Source organism: Diorhabda sublineata, chromosome 5 (genome assembly GCF_026230105.1).
Source record: "Diorhabda sublineata isolate icDioSubl1.1 chromosome 5, icDioSubl1.1, whole genome shotgun sequence".
Taxonomy (NCBI): domain Eukaryota; kingdom Metazoa; phylum Arthropoda; class Insecta; order Coleoptera; family Chrysomelidae; genus Diorhabda; species Diorhabda sublineata.
The window spans coordinates 22402989-22427885 of record NC_079478.1 but is presented as its reverse complement, the minus strand read 5'-3'; the positions used below and the strand labels follow the sequence as shown (position 1 = coordinate 22427885).

The 24897-nt window shown below is 33.1% G+C and overlaps 1 protein-coding gene across 2 annotated transcripts in view; it reads right to left on the bottom strand.

Annotated features, from left to right (window-relative positions):
- The window catches only part of LOC130444258 (5-oxoprolinase), a 169458-nt gene that overhangs the window by 69293 nt on the left and 75268 nt on the right, over positions 1–24897 (bottom strand). For both annotated transcript variants that reach the window (XM_056779321.1, XM_056779322.1), the window contains exons 11-13: positions 16147–16404; positions 8183–8478; positions 5501–5702 (exon numbers count right to left, since the gene is read on the bottom strand). In XM_056779321.1, coding sequence (XP_056635299.1) covers positions 5501–5702; positions 8183–8478; positions 16147–16404 — 756 coding nt within the window. The remainder of the gene's footprint in view (positions 1–5500; positions 5703–8182; positions 8479–16146; positions 16405–24897) is intronic.

Below are 24897 nucleotides of genomic sequence, written 5' to 3'. Positions count from 1 at the left end.
GTTAGGACTAATTTTAATGGGACAAATACATTTAAAATTCCTGGTATAAGAATATAAATTTTAAAGCCAGAATGAAGCTTGAAGCTAACCCTACTCACATCTTATCCGCGCTTCTGCTAAGAGAAAAACGGTTCATTAAAGTATACTGCGACAAACCCTTCTATATTTAGGTAGGGCCGATTTAAAGGTTAAATAAATCTTAATAATTAATCACCTCTTGGATAATTCAAGTTCTTTTACATAGCAGTGTAATTGGATATAAACGGAATCATCATCAGGAATTTAGTATAATAAATTAAACAAATAAAAGAAGATTGCGAGAAGTTCTTTTAGTGAAATTGTTTGGTACTCAAACTTGTGAATAGACTATGAATTATCAAATTTGTATACTTCTGATTCATTGAAAGAAATTACACCCAATTTTTTTCGAAAAATTCAATTCAAAATAAGTAGTGGCCCTCCGTGTAATATTGTTTCGTTCAGAGCCACATACACTCGTGGTCAAAAATAACTCACCACCCCGATTTCTGGAAATATTTTTTTGTTTGATAAATTTAAATTAATATTGCTATTGTTCAACTTCTTTTCAATCATTTTGACGCAATAATAAGAAATGTGTAGTAATTTTGAGTGATTAAATAAATAAAAATGAACACATTGCAATAAAACCAAATTTTCTTAAAAATTAAACTTGCATTATAAACAATAATGTTCCTTTTTTTAAAACGCTAGTAGCGTGTATTTCTTTTTCTGGATGTAATTCTCCTGGGCATGCTTTCAATTAGGTGCTGTATCACTTCTTGAGGTATGTTCTCCCATTCCTCTAATACCGCTTGCTCAAGCTCATTTAAATTTTGAGGAGATGGATTTCGACGACGAATGTGGCGTTTCACAATGTCCCAGACATGTTCGAGAGAATTCGTATCTGGACTTCTTGGTGGTTAGTCCAGGGTATGAATTCCTAAATCGTTTAAGTAATTCAGAACATCTGCCGTAACGTATGGTCTAGCATTATCACGAATTAAATGAAAATCATCACCAATAAATGGCTCAAACGGAACGACGTGATTTTCAAGAATGTCAGTTATGTATCTTGCTGCATTAAGGGCGGGTTTAGGAAGAGACACCAATTCTGTGCGGGCATCACAACAAATTCCTCCCTAAAACATGATAGGAACGTCACCCTGGGAATTATACAAGACTCCGCAAATCTTTTTCCTCGCCGTCTTCTGATTACGTCCATCTAGGCCCCCTTGACTGATTCTTGTCTCATTCGTAAATAAAACTTATCACCAATTTTCTTAATTCCAATCTTAATGTTGCCTTGCAAATCTTAGTCTAGCAACATGATGCTGCCTGGTTAGCTCTTCTGCTGTGTACACCATCATTCTGAAGGTGTCGTCTTATTGATCTATCAAAGATATTTACATTTCGGACTTCTCGTAAAGGACTGTTGAGCTGGACACTTGTCCGATTTTTCAATGAATTTAATTGCAAAAAACGGTGATCTCGAGGAATTAAAACTGAAGGACGTCCTTGTTCAGGCCTCCTAAAATGTGAACCAGTCTCTCAAAATCATTGCATCAATCTGCTAATGGTTGTGTGGTGTACGCCAAACAGATTTGCCACTTCACGATAACTTTGTCCCTGTCCAACTAACTCTGCTATTCTTTTAGCTTCGCGTTCATTTAACTGCCTCACTCTATTAATTTTTTTAACTAGTCTTGACATCAACACACCTTGATTGACTGAAATTACTGCTGTGCACAAGTTGGTACAACAATAGAATAAAAGAAACATTAAAATATGCATAAAATTAAAATTTTAAAAAACCACAAAAACAGTTATTTGCTGATAAGAAATTTAGCTACATTTTATTGCGAACAGTTAGCTGGAAAAAAATTTAAGCGATGATGATTTGCGAATAATTTTAGAAATGAATTTTCACGAAATGATGAAAATAAGGAATGTGCAGATTCCAGTATAGATGATTTTTTAAACAATCCTGGATATAATACTTCACCAAATACATCAGAAAATGGAGAGGATGTTGAAATAGTTGAAAATATTGAAAAAGTAATTCAGAATTTACATTTAGAAGAGAAAAGTGGCAGTCTCCAGAGGTTCCAGAGATTGTTAAATGGACAGAGTACGCAGGTCGTCATAAAACATTTACTTTTACTGGCGAATCACGTTTACAAATATATATGGCGTTTTCATTGTTTATTGATAAAAAAATATTAAATATCATTGTAGTAGAAACAAACAGATACGCTGAATGTAACTCGAATAATAATCAAACTAAGAATAAAAGTCGAATGAAAAATGGGTTCCAACTGATAGTGATGAAAAAGTTTTTGGGGTTTCTTATATGGATGGGGTGAGTAAGACTACGCCTCGTAATAGATTCGAATTATTGCTGCCAAATATTCACTTTTAAAACAATGAAGAAATTTCCCAAGTAGACTACGAGAAATACAATCTCTTATAGATTGCAAAAGAAGTTTCAAGATATAATGATTCCAGCTGAAGACTTTGTTATTGATGAAATCGATCAAGATTAGTTTTTCGATAATACATATCAAATAAAGCTTACAGATATGGGATAAAGCTTTTCAAGCTATGCTCTATTGAATTATATATTTGGTCTAGCAAAATATGCTCAGAAAATTCTCAAAATTATTCAATGAGGTTGTTTGTGAAAAGCTATCGCAAAGACTTCTGAATCAAGATCGCACATTATTTTTCCTTCTATACGAGCTATAAATTAGCATATTTCTTCTTACGCCAAAATACTCACGTAGTTACTACTTTGAGGGCCAATAAAAAATATATTCCACGAAAATTTTTACACACTAAACTAAATAGAGACCAAATAATAGCGAAAGAAGGGCAAAATGGAATTGAGATTCTAAAATGGCGGAATATCACGATGTAAGAATCCTAACAAATAAACACATGAGAAATAATACAGGCGACGAAGAAGAAAATGCTGAAGCTGTTGGGGAATATAATGCTGACCAATCATCAACCATTCGAGCTGCAAATACTAATCTAAAACGTAAGAGTAAACAAAAACCAATCGCCATACTAGGGTACAACAGAGGGAAAGCTGATATTGATTTATTTGATCAAATTTGTTAATATGCCGCGACCCTGAGGAAGGGTATAATGTAATACCGGAAGCTAATCAGGTATTCCACTTGTGAATGCTTTTGTAGTATATAAAACTGCAACTCAAAAATCAATTAATATACAATGGTTTCGAGAAGAAATAGGCTAAATTTACAAAAAAAAATTAAGACATGTCGAACCCAGTTATCGTAATGTTCATGTTTTAAAATGGACGAAAATAATAAAAAGGTACGCCGGATATGTCTCGTACTTTGTGTAATGCAAGAATAAAAAACTTAAAGAAAGTACTGCTGCTAAAAAAAGGAAAAAAATTATACATACACTTGCGTGCATAGAAATCGGCCCAATACAAACTTTCAACTTTAAGTATATTTTATTAATTATTCATCAGATCAAAGAAAGAAATATGCTATTTGAAATACAATTTAATATGCTTTGATGTGAGTATGAATTTATAAGCAAGGCTTCTCGTTTATACATGCGTAACAATCGCTAAAGGAATGAAACTTGTTTATATAGTGATAGTAACGAAAATAACAAATTTGTCAAATATTAAAATTACTCTAATTACTCTATTTGCAAGAAATTTGCATATTATTCATTTGTCATAATCTCAAAAGTGTGTTAGTTTAATGCATACTACACCCTAAAAGACCATCCAAGTTATTGCGTTAATCGAACATGAACTTGATTGATGATGAATCGTCCCCTTAATGCCGTTTAAATGCAACCACAGCTCCGTCAGGTGCGAGAAGTGACTATTAATCAGTGGACTGTAAAACCATGCAGGAAAGTAACCTGACCTTTAAAATACCTGTGATTAGTCCAAAGTGTAGATTACATTGCAGAAGTCATTTTTCGATTTATGGAGTGGCCAACATACAGTATTGAACTAATTCCGATAGAAGATTTATGGAATGAGCTAAAAAGAAGAATTTAAGCTAGTCTTTCCACCCCAAACTAGATCCCTAAATTTATTGCTGCAGATGAAAACTGATTTAACATTCCATAAGGAACAATAACTGTCTTGAATATATCTATGTCTAATCGTATAAGGTATGTTATTAAGACGAAAGGGAGGTCATACCCATTATTAAGAAAACTGAGTAATAAGTTTTAAATAGTCAATAAATCAATTCATGTTAATAATAAAAAAGCTTAATTTGCTTAGTGCATTAATTTCACTATTTTAAACATAGAAAGTACAAATAAGCTTTTATAATTTTATACCCACATTCAAGCATATTAAATTGTCTTTTAAACAGCATATTTTTTGATCTGATGAATAATTTAAGAAATATATATATAAATATATATAAATATATATTAGTTAAAGTCAACAGTTTACAATGGGACGATTTCGATACACGCAAGTATATATTGCCCGGATTGCAATCAAGTCTCTTTTATGCTTTGGAAACCACCACAAATCTAAATAACTGTATTTTGACTTATACTTCATGTTTTGAGAGTTCTATTTATAACTGAATTATAGTTTGAGAAGATAAATTGAATTCTTATTTCTCTTATTTTTTAAGCAGGGCCAAAACCAATATATGAAAAGTTTCGTAGTAAAAAACAATACAGTAAAATAGCATAGATTGTCCACCATATTTTTCCGACATGGCTTCAATGAAATACAACGTGTCGCACACATATGGGTGATGGAGCCGCACAATGATCAAATTAGTGTCCCATATATGGGTGACGTGGCAGTCAACGTATTAAATAACAATACTTTCAACTAATACTACAAAGTTTATATTTGCAATAATCTATTTTTCGACAAAAATTTATATATATTTAATTAGATAAAACTCCATGTACCACCATGAAAATGAGTGCCATAGGACAAATTATCGTGAAAAATGATTCGTCTTCTGCGATTGGTGCTTCGAAGTGCTTCGTGCGCGAGCAGCGTTTGTTGGATTTGGCTCGTCTTGAAAGTTTATTGTTGTTTAGTTTTGGGTTAATACGCATAGATCTATGATTCGTTATTTCTCAAGATCTTATAGAGGTCTTTTGAAAAACCACGATTCAATTTTTTCCCCATTTCCTAGCAGCAATCGATAGGATCTTTTCTTTGTGTGATTATCAAATTATGCGGTATCCAACGCGAACTAATCTTTTTCTATAACTGTCATGATAATTGAAAGTATGTAAGGTTTTCTAACTATAAGTTTCCAAAATTATGTTTTGACACTTGAAAATCAAGATTCATGTAGTATATAAACGATACTAGATCTGAATATATACGCATACAGAAGAAGAAAGAGCAAATTGGTTTAAGTTAATGAGCAGACATCATACTAAATCAATGGTAGGATTTGAAACTAAGCCAATAAATAAAAAAATAAACACTTACTTAAAATCACAGTAGGCTGATCCATTCTCCTCATCTAAAGATACCGTTAATTTTATTTTAGATCCGTCATCCATAAAATCTTCCGCTGTTAACTTTGAAGTTCCCATTCGCAATCTTGCTTCTTTAGCCACATCTTTTAACATATCTCTCACTGCAACCTCTGCATTATTTTGAATATGGCTCATATAAGCCTGGACTACGTCTGGAAAAAATTGTCAAATTTCAGGTTATCTTTCATTACATTCTTCCACGTGGACATGGAAATTTTTGGAACAAATACATATTTTGAGGCTACATATTAAGCTTTTCTACATTTTAAACTCAATATACAGGGTAATTCACTTGTATTTATACGGTCTCTAGTGTTTCATTAAGTTACTTGGTGTAAATGACAAAATTGCTAAATGTAATTGGAAGTACCGTTGATGATGTCTAAGCTTGTTATTTCAATTACAATTTTGTTTATATATTTAGATAATTCCAGTTTCCTTTCTTTTTATTCTAAATTGGCTACCAACTGATTTGGAATTAATTCAAAATTGTCTTGCAAAAATATATCCTGAAAGAGACCATCTGTCAAAAATGCGGTCAGATTTTGTTGTGAAATCAAATATTCACAGGTAGTTATTTACTATTATTTAAATTGATAAAGCGAAATAATTCGCATAGTCTATTTTTTACCTGTTATAAAACCTAATTTTAATTCAGAAGAAGAGATCCAAAATTCACCAACAAATATTATATTTATCCGCATCGAAAAGAACGCTAGAAAGGATAAGTGATTTGAAATAACAAAAGAGGGAGTGGAGGTAATGGAGAGAAAGAGAGAAATATAGTTGCTCCAAAACAAGTCAGACGCTCCAAACAATGTAAAGCGATTTAATATAGTTTGGAGCATCTATTCGAATAGTATATGTCAAAGTTTGAAAATTCTAAAACTTCACGAAAAATAGAAAGATTGAAATGCAGTATTGGAGTATCATGTATTGAAGTATTCAAAAGACGTAATCAGAGTTGTGTATATTTGCCTCCTTTTCCTCATGTCTCATGTCATTTATGTTTTTTTCATTCGAAATAAGTGGTAATCATATGGTGCCTCTTCTCAACCTTTTGAACAGTTATGTGACGAGATCCTCTTGAATTATGACATTGATTTGGTTATCAACAACTCCAGCAGGCCGACCAGAGCGTTCTTCATCTTTGAGGGGAAAATCTCTAAAACGAAATTTTTTATACCAATTCTGACATTCTGACATCAGTACCATAAATTTCACATATTTCTTTGTGAGCCGTAGCAGCTTTCTTTCCTTTACCTTACTTGCTCCTAAAGTTACGTCAATGTTACCAGTACCATGTAACATTGACGGCACTCAAAAGACCTCTATAAGATCGTGACAGGCGCCGAATCATGGTTATATGCATATGAACCGGAACTTAAACAACAATCGACTGTATGGATCTTCCAAGACGAGCCAAATCGAATTGGACATATCGCTACCGTTCCAGTAGAGCGACATAGAACGGTAATTCTGAATGTTACACCACCATTTGTTTACAAGTGTTCGAAAGAAAACCTGGGAAACCAATCGCAGAAGACGAATCATTCTCCAACACGACAATGCGACAGTCGAAACATCGAATTGATAAGTCCTCCTCCATACAGACCTTATTTGGCACCTAATGATTTCTTCGTATTCCCGCAGATCAAAAGGTGAAGAAGAGTATTTGTTTTGATATAAAATGTTTTCAAACGATTTTTGAAATAATCAGAAAATAGGGTAAGAGTTTGAATACTTAAACAATAGGTGAAAAGGTATGTCAAGTTTATGCGGTTTTAGGAGACCATATTTTTAAGGTGGTATGGCATTGTGAATTTTTCATTTTTTACATCTGATGGCGAGATAAAAAGTTGTTCTTCCCAAGATCGAAAAATATTCATGATGTAAGTGATCTATTGATTAATATAATTCCGCAAACTGTCAGAGTCATATTTTGATGAAGACTGAAGTAGATCGAAACGTCAATTTCTACATGTTTAAAATGATTTTAATATAAAAGAGACCTAAAATCGAGACAAATTATCACGAAAAAAAGTATTTAATAAATATAATTGATCACAGAAACGACAATATAATTTTTTACTTCTTTTACAATTTCGAAATTATTTATAAAAAGAATCCAATCTACCACTTTAATTCTTTTTTTACCTAACATAGGTGCATACTTCATTACGTCTAAGAATCGAAATTGCCGTCAGCTCCCTAACTATCAAGTTCAGTGCTCGCGATTCGAGTTATTGTCCCTCGCCCCCATTAAATTTGTAAATTTCTGAAATTTCAATACAATCGATTCATATCCAAACATAACGCGTTTAATTACATTGAAAAATATATCGAAACTCAATATAAAATAGATATCTACGAGCATCATTTCTTCTAATTTAATTTTCAATTCACAACAAACAACCATGATAATTGCCGACTAATCAACAGTGACAAAGAGGATTTTCCATAGTTTGATTATTCCGTACCAATATTCGAACAAACGACACAAGTAGTTTTTGTGTGAACTAACATGCAAAAAATTGCTGTTTGTACTTCACAAATAGCAGTTGAAAAGTTATAAAAACATTTAAAGTATTTCAACATAATTTTTGTACCAATCAAACTTAAGGCATCTTACCTAAACCGTATTGATCTATGAGTTCACACACTAAATCAATGCCCTTCTTATTCGCAGCAACTTGAGCTCTTACGTCTGAAATATTATCCGAAAGATTTCTTCCTCCGGCTTCAATAATTGCTTTGACGAATTCTTCTTCTCTGAAAACTCCTTCCTCAATCAACAGAAACGATTTGAAAGCTACTCCTTCTTGATCAAGACTAGTAGAATGGGGGGGCATTGAGCCAGGTGTTATACCTCCAATATCGGCATGGTGACCTCTACTGGCGACAAAAAACACTGGTTCTGCACTTTTGCTGGAAAGAAAAAGGAGAAATCATAGTTTACATCTCAATGTAAATTGTGTGTCATTATATTTAGAATACAAAAATAGAACATGCTCGGTAATATGATGTTATTAATAAATAAAATATTTTATCAAGTATAAATTTCATTTGAAACAATTAGGATCCTTATCATAAAATGAAAAAAAAAAATAAAACGTACAAAATAAGTTCCCATAGAATCGCACAAATATTTCGTAATTTGTCAAAGATTTTTCTTATTTTGTTAATGAATTATTATACTGTAGAAGTCACTTTTCTTGCTTACTCACGCGCTTATTGGGCATCTAGTACTGTATAGGCATGTAGGCATAGTACTGTACAAAGTATTTTTTAATAACAAGGAGAGATAACAAATGGCCCACAAAAACGGAAATCTTCCGTCAGTCTACTACCACACTACTACCAACACTGATCTACGGTTGGTGGTAGTAGTTATTAACTAACAAATGGAAGAAGAAAATAACAATATGTGAAAAATAGAGGAAATGACGAGACCCATTGAGGACAAAACAGGTAGTAACAAGTGATATAGGAAATGGAATTGAACAAAAAGGAGAGCCAGAGCCTGTAATAGCAAACAATCAGGCAAAAAGAAGCTGAACTGGAAACATGCTAAATAGGAAGCAAATAACAGTAAGCAAAGCATAAAACTAAATTGAGAAGAAATATAACCTCTAATCCTATGGTAGAGCAGGTTGTTTGAAGGTGATATAAACCGGAATAGCTCCTAGAAAAATTCACCATAAAACATGTCAAAAAATCAATACAACAATTGAATCCCAAAAAATTTTCCGGATATGACTAAATTATTGCAAAAATCCTGTGAAAGAACTATCAAATAAGGGGATGAAGTTTCTTACACAATTGTACAGTACATTATTAAAAACGAGTTATTTCCCAATTCTGTGGAAGGTGGGCCACATTATATTAATCTCTAAGCAAGGGGAACCTCTTGAAGACACTACATCTTACAAACCAATAAGTCTATTACCACTAATTCGTATTTCTATGAGAGCAACATGCCCTCATAGAAAAATTCAACGAGTCACAAAAAAGTGTACCAATCTTTTTAATATAGAGAATACTGTTCGGCTGCCTTTTTAGATATCGATTAAGGTCTGGCACGATAGACTACTATAGAAAATCGGGAAAAACCTGCCGCACAACCTTTTCCAAAATCCCAGATTACATCACCTCTCTAGATCCAATTATGTAAAGAGTTCCACAGGGAAGTACACTTGGCCCGATACTCTATCTTATGTACACAGCTGATAATCCCACACACAACAATGTAACTATCGCAATATATGCAGATGACACTGCCGTGCTAGCATCTCTTCAGGGCCTAGCTATGTCCTCTCATATATTGCAGACAAACTTAGACGCGCCGTTTGCTCGTGACTAAAAACTTGGAGAATAAAAGTAAATATATATATATATATATATATATATATATATATATATATATATATATATATATGCATGTTACCTACACCCAATGGAGAGGAACCTGTCCAACTGTAATATTAAACAGGAAACTTCTGCAACAAAAAGAGTGCCAAATACATTGGAATTGAGCAATTGAGTTTAAAACTGGGCAAACTGGTTAACAGGTCGAAAATCCCAATTGACAATCGACAACAAGCTGCTAATATACAAAGTCATACTAAACCCATCTGTAATTATGGTATTCAACTATCGGGCAATGCATCCAACTCAAGTATAGCAATTCTAGAAAGATTTCAATAGAAAGTACTCAGATTATTGTAAACGCTCCTTGGTATGTACCCAACAGCGTTATCGCTTGTGAGCTCCAAATTAAGTCAGTTAAAGAAGAAATATCTCACTTCTCCCAAAAATATTCTTACCGTATGGAAACCCATCCCAACCATTGGGTCAACCTCTACCCAAGCAAAGGCTTAGATGGCATCTTTCGTGTAATCTGCCTGACAGATTTTAGTGTCGTAGTGATTTGTTGTGTGATAATACCTCAATCAAACGTATTTTTTTAAGTAATAGGAAACTGCCGCTGGGTTAATTCTCCTACAAGATAGTTTATATTGTTATAAATCATTTGCTCATTGCTAAAAAAGAAACGATAGCTGCACTAGATATTACACTAGTCTGTCACAAAGCGTAGAGAACAGCCGGGACCGCGTAAACTCGCTTTTCAATGCGACTCGGAACAAGTGTTACCGATGAAAGAAAAATTTGCTGAAAAACTCATTTGGAAGGACCGAAGCAGTACTATACACGATATGGGCATCAGCATAAGAAGTATTGACCAATTAAATCCTGAACGACTCGGTTACCCAAAATTCCAGCCAGATGGGTGCCAAGACTTCTGCATTTTAAGCAGAACTTCACACTCTGGGAAGTTTGTACTCCTCTCCGCGAATTACCTTGGGAAAAACTGTGACACCCTCCTTATAGTCCCGATTTGTCCCCATGCAACTACTATTTATTTGTTCCATTGAAAGAGACATTGGGCGGACTGCGATTCGAAAGCAATGCGGACGTAGAATCCTTCTTGCGCGAATGGTTATGTGAAAAGCCGAGAGATTTTTACGAAAAAGGCTCTCTAAAGCTTCGGAAGAGATGAAAAAGTATGTAAATATGACGGAGACTCTAGAAAAACTGCAAAACATTTCAGCTCTGTAACTAATAATAAAGTTTTTTATATTAAAATTCTGGTTTATATTTGATCCACCCTCGTAGATGTTTAATTATTTTATTATATAGAAGATTTTTTCACGTTAGATATCACATTAATTGACAAGGAAAATTCAATCGCGGTTCTTTAAAAGACGTCTATAAGATCGTGACAGGTAACGGATCATATACTCTTATCTATGCATATGAATTCGAAACTGAACAACAATCGATTATATTAGACGGGGAGCTGGCTACAAAAAACAGGGTCGATAAGGTGCGCACCATTTCAGGTCAGCACAGGTCGGATATGAAAATAATAGCCGGTGTTCCCGAACGAAAAAATTGGCTAAAAAACTTCATAACGGGCGCGCGTGAAACCTTTTATAACGTGGCGTTTAAACCTCAAATAAGAGCGGTGTTATAGCGCAAGAAGTTTGCAGGCCGGAAAACCTTCGTAAGAAGTGATCGAAAGGACCGGAGAACTTATCTGAAAAACTTCATAACGTGCGTGCGCGAAACTTTTTTATTAGGTTTTTGGGGTCTCAACTAAGAGCAGTTTCTTGGGGCACCACGAGCTGTTACTCAATACTGAGTAACTTTATCAAAAAGTATAACTATTCCCAGAAGTTTTAAGAGAAATTTTATAAAAATCAATTGATAATTGGCGCAGTAAATGAATTTAAAAAAATTAGAAGCCCGTTTTTTGCGTTGTTGACGGTGGCTCGAGTAGGTGGAAAATGAATAGGCGCTAAAAAATCGAGCGCGCGATAAAAAATGATTCTATTTCAGCAAGTTTTTTTTTAATTTCGGGTAGCTCAAACAAATATTTTGAATGAAGACATCAAAAATAATTTTCCATTAAGCAAAACTTCTTGCGCTATAACACTGCTCTTAGTTGAGACCCAAAAAACCTAATAGATAAGTTTCGCACGCGCACGTTATGAGGTTTTTCAGATGAGTTTTCCAGGACTTTCAATTACTTCTCACGAGGGTTTTCCCTGCTGACCTGAAATGGCGTGCACCTTATCGACCCTGTTTTTTGTAGCCAGTTCTGGGACTATATGGGTCTTTAAAGACGAATCAAATCCAACAAAAGTTGTTCGTGCACGATTCACTTCGAAGGAAATGACCACCTGTTTTTTCGGAACTGCTGGAAATGTCACCACCTTTCCATTACAGCAGCATAGAATGGTCAATTCTGAATGGTAAACCAGCATTTTTTTGACAGCAGTGTTCGAAAAAATCAGGGAAATCAATCACGTAACACGAATCATGTGTTGCTCTTTTCGTTGTTCTTTCGCACTTCAATGTATGCCTTTATTTCTTGATATTTCCTGTCCCAAGTTTCACTTTTTCTTCCGATAATCTTACTACTTATCCCTCTCTATTCTTCTCTTTATATTTTTGTTTATCTTTATTCTTTGTGTTCAACTATCTCTTATATAATTGTTTTGATTATACCAGTTCAACCTAATTGTAAATTCTTTTCGTATCATTTTTCCATGTTTATTTCACAATAATCTTAAATTAATTGGAATTAAATATTAAAATATTATATATTAAAAGTGATATTATTAATTTGCTCAATTAATACACGTTTCGTTGTATCATTGACGAATTTCCAATATTTTTATAATCATAATGAGTATACCATATGAAAAGTGTGTTAAAAAATATATCAAAACCCAATTTATGATCCTTTGAAATCGTTACAGATTATTATTCATGATGTTCATTTGATATTATTTCACCCTCAATGTTCTAAAACCCGTTGTATTAAAAAAAAGTGACAGGTTAATTTCTCAATATCGCGTCAATCTCCATCCATTCCATCCAGGCTATTCCCATGGTACAAGCTATTGAGTAATACCTCATTCAGAGTGACTTTCAAATCTCCCTTCTATCATATTTTTATTCGGTTCGGTTCAACCAAATGACAAAGAAATTGCGTGAAATTCAGAAGGGAATCGATAGAAACAGTTTACCAAAAACATTAGAGTTGAATTATTTGTACAAAAAATATAACAATATGAGTTGAAAACAATTTTTATTGTTAACGTTATTGCATGTGGACAACAGAAGTGGCTTAAAAATTAACGTTTTATGAAGAAATTAAAACTTACGATACGGAAGACGTATACGGAAGATCGTCTCGAAAGTGTCGAAGCCACATTTCCCCACTATTTGTTATTAAATAAGTGATATCCTGCAAAGTGGTCTACATTTGATTAATTAAAACGTTCCAGTGATGTTTCAATATCCTGAAGTAGTTTTTGGAATTGCCTTTGTTGTTTTATCGCATCAATGTCCTTGAGCGGCATTTTTAATCTTGAAAAGAGTCACAAGCCGAATGGCGCTGAGCGGAAGCTAGGTGAGGATTGGTGCTTTGTTGATTACGAGAGTTATGTTCATCCGCTATTGTTGTAGCAAAAATTAGTCAAAGTGCGTTATGATCCATTGTCCAGACCCGTAGTATCCACCTGATATTTCTGTTTTCAATTACTTTCGGTTCCCAAACTTAAAAAAATGTCTTGGTGGAGTGCGGCTCTAGAGAACATCGTACCCGGTGCAGCCTTTGATTGTTTGTCTCTACTCTCTGCGTAACACAATATTTTCAATAGTCAACGCAATATTCTTTAGTGATTATCTGATGATCGACGGAGCACTCGAGGCCTATCCGTGGTGTAAAACAATGTCTTATATATACATGGCTGTACATCCATTCAACGTTTGAGCCGTTTTCTAACGTTTTCTAAATCCTTTTTGCGGAAAAGATCCATCCAAATTGTCTATTTATTTCACTCGCAAATTATTCTCAATTTCAATCTATCTTTATTGGTCTTAATATTGTTCTGTTTATCTTTATTTTCCCCTGTTCTCAATTTCTTTTCTTCTCTTCTCGTTATTGTCATTATCTTTTTCGCTATACATTAGTATGGGTCTTATTGTTGTTTTGTAAATATTCATTTTGGTCTTTTTATTCAGTATTTTGCTTCTATATATTAGTGGCATATATTTCATCTTTTACGTATTTCTTACATATTTGCAATTTTGTGCTTTTTCAAATTTATAATGTCCTATTTTGATTTTTTCCCAATCATATCTAACCCCATTTATTCTACCTCTTTTGTCAGTTTCTTTAGCATACCTTCAATAATATTTCTCCTTCTTTTAAGCTGGGCTAAGTCTTCTGCATATTCTGTTATTTATTTACAGATAGTAAATTACCTTGTCTTACTCCTATATTGATTGGAAATTCTTCATTTTCTCTGTCACTAGTCAGAGCCCTTGTTTTTAGTTCCTTCATAGTCATTGCGATAAGTCTTCTCAATTTCAAACCCATCCCTAGAGCTTTCATCGCCTTTGTCTTATTGATTTAGTAAGAAACTTGTTAAAAATCGATGAAGAGCATTCCAATATTGTTATGGTGATCAGTTTAATTGCGTCTAATGTATCAATTAAGAGTTTACATTGCCTGAAGCCACTTTAGTATTCTCCTACAATAAGTTTTGGTTTATTCGCAAGGCGTCTCTTATATTATTATAGATAATATGACTTCAAAAGCTTATTTTAGAAGCGTAACTTTCATATCTAGAGAAAACTGTCGTTTTATTTATCAATCATATCATATCAACTTTTTCTTCTATCAATTAATGGATGTTTGCGATCACTTCTGACCATTATATCCTGTCTCTGAAGTAATTTTCCTGTTGTTCTTATTCCAATTTCCGATATTGTGAAGCCACGACATCTTCTTTCTGCTCAATCCTCTTCCTCCCTTTATCTGTCCTGCTATTAAGAGTTTAAGCAAATGGTACCTCTTGCTTAGAATCACATGTTCTAGATATGCTGTTTTCCTACGTTTTATCGTGCCCAGCAATTAACGTTCTTTTCTTATTCTCCTCAGAATTTCTTCTTTGTTTTTTGGTCGTCCATGAAACTCCACATCTCAAATACCTACAATCTGTTCATAGTGTTAACTTTCAGTATCCAGCCTTACATATTGTTCAATAGTACGGACCATACGTAGTATTTTGTGAATCTCATTCCGAGATTGAGGTCAATGTCAGAGTTCGTAAACACATTTTTAGATTTGATCTCTACGTCTGATCACTAGTCTTCACATAACCAAATTCCCAGATAGTTAAACTTTGTTACTCATTGAAACTCTTCGCTATTATATGATAGTTACATTCTAGAACTCATCTAAATTACGGGTGATTACTAGGAATTTTGTCTTTTTTATGTTGATATAAATGGTCATAAGCTGACTGAATATTCCAACCATCTCAAGGAGCCTTTGGAAGTCATTCATGTTATATGCTATCAGGACTGTGCCATCGGCATATCGTATATTTTTGATCCATGTGCAATTTACTTTGATACCTCGGGAGCTTCTTGGAAGATTTTTTCCGAATAAATATTAAACACTAGTGGATAGGACACATCCCAGCCTAACACCTCTAAAGATTTTCAGGGTCTTTGGAAGTTCGTTGTCAACTCTAACTGCAGCTGATTGGTTCCAATACAAGTTTTCAGTACAGCGTATATTTTTCTGATCTATGTCATGTCGCCTCAGTATTCGAACGACTTTATGGTGGAACACTCTGTTAAAAGCATTTTCGTCATCTATAAAACACATAACTACATCTTTTCTCTGGTCGTAGCAGTTCTGAATCAGTATTTGGGTTGCGATTAGTGCCTTTTTGATTCTGATTCATCACCAATAATAATATCGATAGTTGTCAAGATGAGACAACTAAGGACAAAAATGGTTGAAACCGATTGTGTTTTAATATTTAGATGATATGCCAGATTTTTATAAAGAAAGAAATACGTGAAAACGTGAAAAAGTGTTTCTGTGGAAAAATACATTATTCAATAAGAGATATATAGAATATGAACAATTTATCGTTGAATCCGTCCAAATATTAGAAGGTGGAAGATTGAAAAAATCAAAGAAAATAATTTATTCATACATACCTATAAAATACCGGTGTGATAACAGTAAAATCTGGTAAATGCGAGCCACCAGCAGATGGATGATTGGAAAGAATAACGTCACCTTCGTTGAACTTTTCTCTAGCTCTCATTTGATATTGAACTGCTTCTTGCATGGCTCCTAAGTGTACTGGAATATGTGGGGCGTTGGACACCAACCCTCCATCGGCTCCAAAAACCGCGCAAGAAAAATCTAATCTCTCTTTTATATTGGTAGATATAGATGTACGTTGTAGAATTCTATAAAAAATAAGTATAACTACTTTATAAATTTCATCCATTATACTCTTAAGTTGAGGTTTTGAATATTGTTGATGCGTGCAAAAGATTGAACTTTTTGCCTCAGAAATCCCCTTTCTAAAATGTACAGATATTTCTTACATCAATAACTTGGTTACATCGAAAATAATATTTGATTAATATGTGAACTTCATATTAATTTCTCAAGCAAATTCACGAAAATAGACATAAAATTCGGTAAATATTAAGTGTAATTAAAATTATAAACACAATACGAAGAAATATTTAAATCGCTGAGGAAATATATGATTTAGAGTGATGAAAATATAAGTTATAAAAATATTGTATTCAAATAGTAATACTGGGGTGTCTCTTAAATAATGTCAATTTTCAAATGTGAAAAGTCCTACGCCTAAACATGTCGCAACTTGATAAGACTTATCTCTAATTCTGTGCTTCATACCTCTTTATCATTCTCTCTTTGTTTATTGACGTCACAGTACATTATTAATAAATATGAAATTCGTGTATTGTTAAGACAAATGTGACGCAGCTGTCGCAACAAGAAAAATATGTGAAATTGAAGGGAAAAACCCAGTTAATGAGCAAACAGCACAGCGTTGGTTTCATCGTTTTAATAGTGGAGATTTAATGTTTGAAGATCGTTCGCATTTAGGTCATCTACCTGCATGGAATATTGAGGTTACAAAAGAAGCGTAGAAACCCAATCTAACACCAGCCAGTGTTAGGAAATTCGACACTACTAAGTACTTTAGTTTTGAAATATGGCAATATTACTCATGTGAATATGTCAACTCCAGCTTCATTCTCTGAAGACGATAACTTGGTCATCGAAACGCGCGTCAGACAGTGTAATTATGACTGTTGGTGTAAACAGTTCCAGAAATTCCAACTTAGCTAACATTGACATCAAAAAGTTTGACATTTTTAATGGTGAACGTACTCAGAAGTGTTGTCATACGAGTGCTATTTACATTGTTACTTGAAGCATTCATCTTGGTCAAAAAATGAATGAAATCGAAAATTTTCTTGGGATGATTTTGTATGACTTTCGACGTGGATTAAGCCTACAGCAGTGTGCCGATCAACTCACCTCTACTTTTGGTATGGAGAGGGGCAGAAAATATCGATATATTAAACTATTGATATTTTTTAAAAAAATAATTGATAAATATCGTCGGTTTTTTTATCTTGAAGTATCGATAGTCGATTTATATTATCGAGTATCAAATTCGATATTTTTTCAAGATCTTCATAATATTTTATACTAATTATGTATTCCACTTACTGTCGTAATATTTTATCCGTTTTAAGTATAAATCAATAAATTAATTAAATAAACAAGTGAGTAAACTTTTAAGGGTATACCAGAACGCGCGAGCTTTACTACTAAGTGCTGCCTCTATTATAACATGTAACGCCATTTCACACCAGTTCCATCTAAAATAGCTTTAAGATATTTGATCTGTCAGGATCATCTGAAATCATCTGAAAGACTTGCTTCCGCTGTCAATTTAGCTCTTCCAGATAATAGAAGCAGGTTAGTTGGAAAGCATATTAAAGATGGATTACTGGATATTTAAATATTTATTTTCTTAATTAATAAATAAAACTGAAAAAATTGAATGTTTGTTCATATTTTTTAGCGTTTCGAATTTGAAAATTTTTTGGGTAATCGCACCTTGAAGTAAAAATATCGATAAATCAAAACATCGATATTTTTTATTCTGCATAAATCGATATTGTTTAAAAATATCAATACAATATTTCTTAAAAATTATCCAAAATCGGCTGTTATGTAAGAAAATATCGCTGCTGTGCGTAAACGGATATTGCAAGATCGTCATGTGACATACCGTGTGATTGAGGCATACTTGAGCATTAGTTCCACTTGCATACATATAACATTGCATGAACATTTGGCTGTCAAAAATAGTCGTTACCGCATAATTTGACAATCGCTAAAAAAAAGCTCGTATCAATTGATGCAAAGAAATGCTGAAAAAATTCAATCCCGCTGCTTCCAAAGACAGATGACGAATCATGTATCTATGCATATGAACCAGACACTAAACAATAATCGACTTTATGGGCCTTAACCAAATCCAACAATAGTTTTTCACGCACGAAGCACTTCGAAGCAGATGGTCGCCTATTTTTTCAGAATAACTGGATAAGCCACCGCTTCATCAGAGCAATGTAGAACAGTCAATTCTGAATGACACACCAGCGTTTGTTTGCCATAAGTGTTCGAAAAAGTCAGGGAAAGCAATCACAGGAAAACATCGAATTGATGGGTCATCCGCCGTAATTTTTTTTGTTCGGCGCCCAATGAGTTCTTCTTATTCCCCCAGATCAAAAATGAATTCCGGGGTCAGCGTTTTTCTCCACTCAAAGAAGCGGTTAATGCTTTCAAGTCACATGTTTTAGAGGTACTTAAATCGAAATGGAAAAAATGCTTCAACAATTGGTTGAAAGGCATGCAAAAGTTTATTGATTAATGGAGAATACTGAAAAACAATAAAGCCATATCCAATTATAAATATTTGTTTTTATTTGCCTGCCTCGAAACTTAAAAAGCAATCCTCATATAAGACACATATAAATATTGAGGAAATATAGATATTCGTGACATAAGCGCGGTATACCAATCAGCTTGTTACACTTTTCGTTAAATATTTTTCCTATTTCGTTGAGTAATTATTGCGGATCAATACTCACTTTTTTTATTGACATGCTCAAGATTTTAAGAAAAATTATTTCTATTCCACATCATACGCCATTCGGAAAATCAAATTTATCTCTCATATATATGCCTCTCTCAATTAGTCGTAAAATTCTTCTTTCATTTTTGATCTTTCATATTAAATCGTGTTATGCGTAGAGAGCAAGTCGTTCCCGAATGAATTGTTCGTTCGAATGTATCTTGCACCAACACGTGCGCGCTTTGAGACTTGTTGAGTTTTTCAAAATACAATCATGATATTTTCTATTACAATATCAATCGGTCTCATAAGATCACAAATTATATAGAGTGCAGATAAGAAGTTTGGCCGATTTTTAGACCTCGTCGACATCTAAAATTACTTTTCGTTTAAGCCAACTACAGAGAAACCGATTTCATTCCCAAGGGAACGATATGGACCACTTTTGGAATATCTGATACAAAGGACAACGTAAAACAGACCGTAGCACTCAATATAATTGCATATACATGGTCAAACATTTGAAAAATTACTTTAATCTTATCTCTGAATTAGGTTAGTTAGGTTTTTAATCGAACAATTAATTTTTAATATCTTGTTTGAAATTATATAGCTGTGAATTTATAATAGCTCCTACCCGCTAATTTACAAGTGTAGTATCACTGTTTTTGTTGTTGAAAATAATACAAAAAAAACATGTAATACTATATAAGTAGTCCTATTTTAATAAAAAGTGGCCAAAGTCACGTGACCTAAAAGGATATGAGAAACGTAAACATTTTTTATATGAAAACAATGTTCGAGAAATTGTATAGTCAAAGGGTCGTATAACATTAAATGTGAAATTTCCGCATTTTTTGTTTATTCTCGGATTATGATATTCACTTATACTTCCAAATCCTTACTAATATTATAAATGTGAAAGGGTGGATGTTTGTTATGCTTTCACGCAAAAACTACTTAACGAATCATCATGAAACTTTCTACACATATTCTGGGAGGTACTAGAAGTAACATAGTATACTTTTCATTAAAAAAAATATTTTTTACAAAAATAAAAAAAATTTTGTTAACAAATATCAACATTTTGCTATTTCAGCGCCATCTAACATACATGAAGTTCAAACCCTAAATAATATATTATCGACGTACGATATTACCGACGGTCATGTCAATATCTATTCACACCTTCAGTGACTGTCAGTGTAAGCGTATATGTCTAAAAAATACCTCAGAAGCGTAAATCTACATCATCTAAAAATTCTTCGCGGGCCTTGGCGCCAAAAAATGAAGTGGTTAATAAGATTAACACCGACATTTTAAAAGATGTGCAAGGAGAAATGAAGGAATATTTGTCGATAGATACAATTATGGAGTCGAGTTTTTAAATTTCCTTGAACTGTCAAGTGTACCGTCACATAAGCTTCAATTAGAACTAAATGTACCAGTAATGCTGATGCGCAATCTAGATGCTCATCTGCAATGTAATGGAACAAGGCTTCGTATAACAAAATTGGAGGAGAATATACTTGGTGCTACTATTTTAACATGTGACCAAGAGTTCAGTTTCCAGTCAAGCTTAGCTTTGCTGTTATTATAAACAAAGCACAAGGACAGACATTACAGGTAGCAGGAGTACATTTAGAAAATCCATGCTTCTCTATTGCCAACTATATGTAGCGTGTTCACGTATATCTAATGCCCGGAATTTAAACATTTTTGCACCCAAAGAAAAAACTTGTAACTTGTCTACAAAAATATTCTAGATTAATACTTAGCATTTTACCAGAATTCAAAACTATTTATTTTTGTTACAGGAAAACATATTTTAACATTTGATACTGTATTTCAATAGAGTATGTTTTGAAATTTCATTGTATGTAGTAATTTTTAAAAATAGATAATACTAAGCAAGCAATAAAATAAAGTTATAATATTGATATATTTCTATTGTAATGATTTCTGATACTTATTTAATGGATCCGATGCGAGCGAAGCCTCGGGTAAAAGCTAGTATTTCTATAATAAAGACTTCTGGATAATTATTTTCTAATTTTACAGATCTAGTTTTCAAGATCATAAATTCATAATCTGAATGAAGTTTTTAGATTTGAATCCTGACTGCAACATTAATAGTTATTATACACAGTTCCTAAGCTTCGCTTTCCAACGTCCACAGATCTCTATTCAATCAATATCCTATATTAGGATCATGAATTTTCATTGTGTCTTCCACATGATCTATTGATAGAAAAGTAGCAATATCTTCCAGATCTTGCCATTCTATTCCATTTATATAATCGTAAACTACCATAATATGATGGCCGATTTCTCTGCAGTCATTCTTTCCAATTGTGCATGAAGCTTGGTTCAACTTCCACACTCCTATTTTATACAGGGTGTTTCAAAAAGAGGTGATCCCCTCTCTAGGATAGATAGAAAACTGAAAAATATTTGGGATTTGCTCAATAAAAAACACCATCCGTATTCAAGATAAAGGGTGTGGAAGAAAATAAAACATTTTTCACGATTTTGACGCAACTATTGGCAACATTGTATTGAAGTTTTATACGAATATGTTTTGGATGCTGATACATACAATGTATTTGTTTTTATGTCTGACTCTCATAGAGGGCGCTAGTGACACAGTTCGTACCAAGTAGTATTGAACAAACTTTTTCAATATCAAATTTATTAAGCAAAATTTCAAGTTTACTTAAACATCATTTAATTTACACCCAAAAGGTATTCTTGGTAAAACTCGATATTGTGTACCGTTTTCGGAATATTTATATCATAAATATGAAGTTATAACCGATGCCGATATAAAGTATTGGTAAAGTAATTAATTATTGTTATTATTAATTAATAACCATTATGTTAATTGAAAACTTTTTGTCGTGTAAATGAGACCCCATCGATAAAACGGATACATTTAAAAAAATTGGGACTGAGAGCTTTCGTTTTTTGTAACGTGTTACAAAATCCAGTCTAATCAGCATAGGTTCTTGTTTAGTTGATACGTTAAATACGTATGAACACTGAGCTATTTGAGACCTTAGTATGAAACAAACAACAATTTCATGATCACGTATTGCGGTTCGGGACCAAAAATCTTGTGTTTCATACTAAGGCCCCTAATAGCTGAGTACTCATAATTATTTAACTTTGAATTTTACACGGCAGTAGCATTTTCCCATAGACAACTGTCATTCTTTTGGTAAATTAGATATATGTTTTCAAACGTATTCAAATTTTTAATACAATGACATGTTATTAACCTGAGGCGATTGCTTAGGAAACTCCAGTTTCCTCGAAGAAACTTACCAAGTAAAAATATATTTAGAATCATTTAAAGACGAGAAACTGGGAATATGAGACTTAAAAAAAACAATTCTGGTAGGCCAGGTAAGGTACCTGGAAATTTAAATGATGATATGTAACTGGATTTTTTAAGCAATCACTTATCTGAGATATTCGAAGATTTAACACTAAATGAGTGAAGATCTCTATTTTTTTTCTCTATTGCAAGATGCAAGATGAAGATGAAGCTCCATCGCACTTCGTAATTGGTTGAGTAACTCTTTTCCAAATCGCTGGATTGGTAGAGGTGAAGAAGCTACAGAGGTTAATTCACCTCAAGAATTGAAAGATAGAATTCATTTAATGACTTCATATCTGACTCCCAACTGTTTATAAGATTGGTGGACTCTTCAGAAAAATGGATAGACTTGTGTATTCGTGAAAACGGGGGACATTTTGTATACCTAGTCTAATTGAATTTGATGTTATTAGCTTCATTTCATCTTGTGATTTTTTGTTTATATAATACATTTATCATTACTCTATACCAGCATCGGTTATTACTTCACTTGAAATTTTGCTTAATAAATCTGATATTGAAAAAGTTTGTTCAATACTCCTTAGTACGAACAGTGTAACTAGCGCCCTCTATGATATTCAGATATAAAAACAAATTCATTGGATATATCAGCTTCCAAAACATATTCGTATAAAATTTCAATAGAATCTTGCTAGTAGTTAGAGTCCTTTTATCTTGAATACGGATGGCATTACGAAAATTTTTCGCTGAGCAAACATCAAGTATTTTTCAGTTTTCTATCTAGAGACGCGATAACCTCTTTTTGAAACACCCTGTATTATGCAGTAACAGACCATATTTTCACTCCCAAGCAGACACTGAGATTGGAGTACGAATTCAGCTTACTGGTATCTGCAATTTTTATTGAATTCCAAAAAGCATGACACAGTTACAAGAGAAAATATTTACAAAGTAATAAGACACCTGAATATACCAATAAAATTGATAGCGCTCATGAAAAATGATACTCGAAAAGATTCACTACTTGAATATATTTTCAAAAGGTTTCTCCAAATAACTCTGAATATATTATTTTCCTGCTGTGAATATTGAGGGCCCATTCAGTTAGAAATTTTTGAAATAAACGAAATCCAAGTAAACACAATGGAAAAAAGAACGAATGGGATAACAGAGACAATTGCTTCACGCTAAGCATTAGGTACATTATACAAATAAAGGAAGTACGCGTTTCATATTCATCTGATAAGTATAATTCGAGTAAGAATGATGTGAATTATGTAACTACAAGAAATATTAACAAAAAAGACCAGATGAGATTACAGAAACACTCACACTAATGATTTCAGCTCTAGACTTAAATTATCCATGGTATGAAAATAAATTTTTTCGATTCAAATCAGAGAGTTAAAATTTTTTCGAAATTTTAAGAATACTTCACTCCCATGTAACCCCCCAGAATGGGTCGATCGTCTTTTACTTACCATTACGAAAAGCTGTTAACAACCTCATAAAATGTACCGATTTTTTTATTTTTAAGTTGAAGGGTTACAAAGAAATTAATATTTTTCGAAAGCTTAGTATAGAGGTAAATTGCTCACAATCTTCATATTTTGGGCTTCCCCATATACCGCTTCTCTGTGTCGGTTCTTATGCGGGAGTAAATTGAAATCTCCTCTTGGATGAAATCGAACAAAATCGTTTGTGTTTGACAACTTTTGCACAAACTTTAGATTATATTTGAATTCTTTCACAGCCGACTCAACGTAAAGAAATAAAGGAATCTCTGATTCGAATATAAACCACAATAATGAGTTTGGAATAACTTGTTCCATCGTCAAATCTGTTTCCAATTTAAGTTCATTCTAACACAAGATTGGACTTTATTATACCTAACTCTTATGTCTAATTGAATCTGATTTCAAAAAATTTTAAAATTTTACATATATAGGGTGTTTCTATATTCGACCGACCACGCTCTACCACAGAGAGATCTCAATAAATGATTCATTTTGATATAGGAATACGAACCCTTACGGGACCTAGTTGCTGAGATATAGGGTGTTCAAAATTACAAATCAAAATCAAAAATTTGCCATAAATCAAGAAAATCTTTAATTTTTTTTTCAAATTTTGTAATCAATATCTTAATAAAGTAATATTTTGACATAAACAAAGTTTGGAAAAATTTAACCTATTTTTTACGCACGCCCCTGGAGCAAGTTCTTTTTCTAATTTTGTTTTAAATTGCCTGATTATTCCTAGTTAGAAAACTAATAACCTTTTATGGAGCTAAAATGAACGGTGTTCATTTGCCTCTAAACAAAAGTTAGCAAAATGAACAGATGCCCCATCGCGTTGAAACCACATGTATTGTCTAATATTTAACGGTACATTCGCCAACAATTCATCCAACATTTTTTCCAA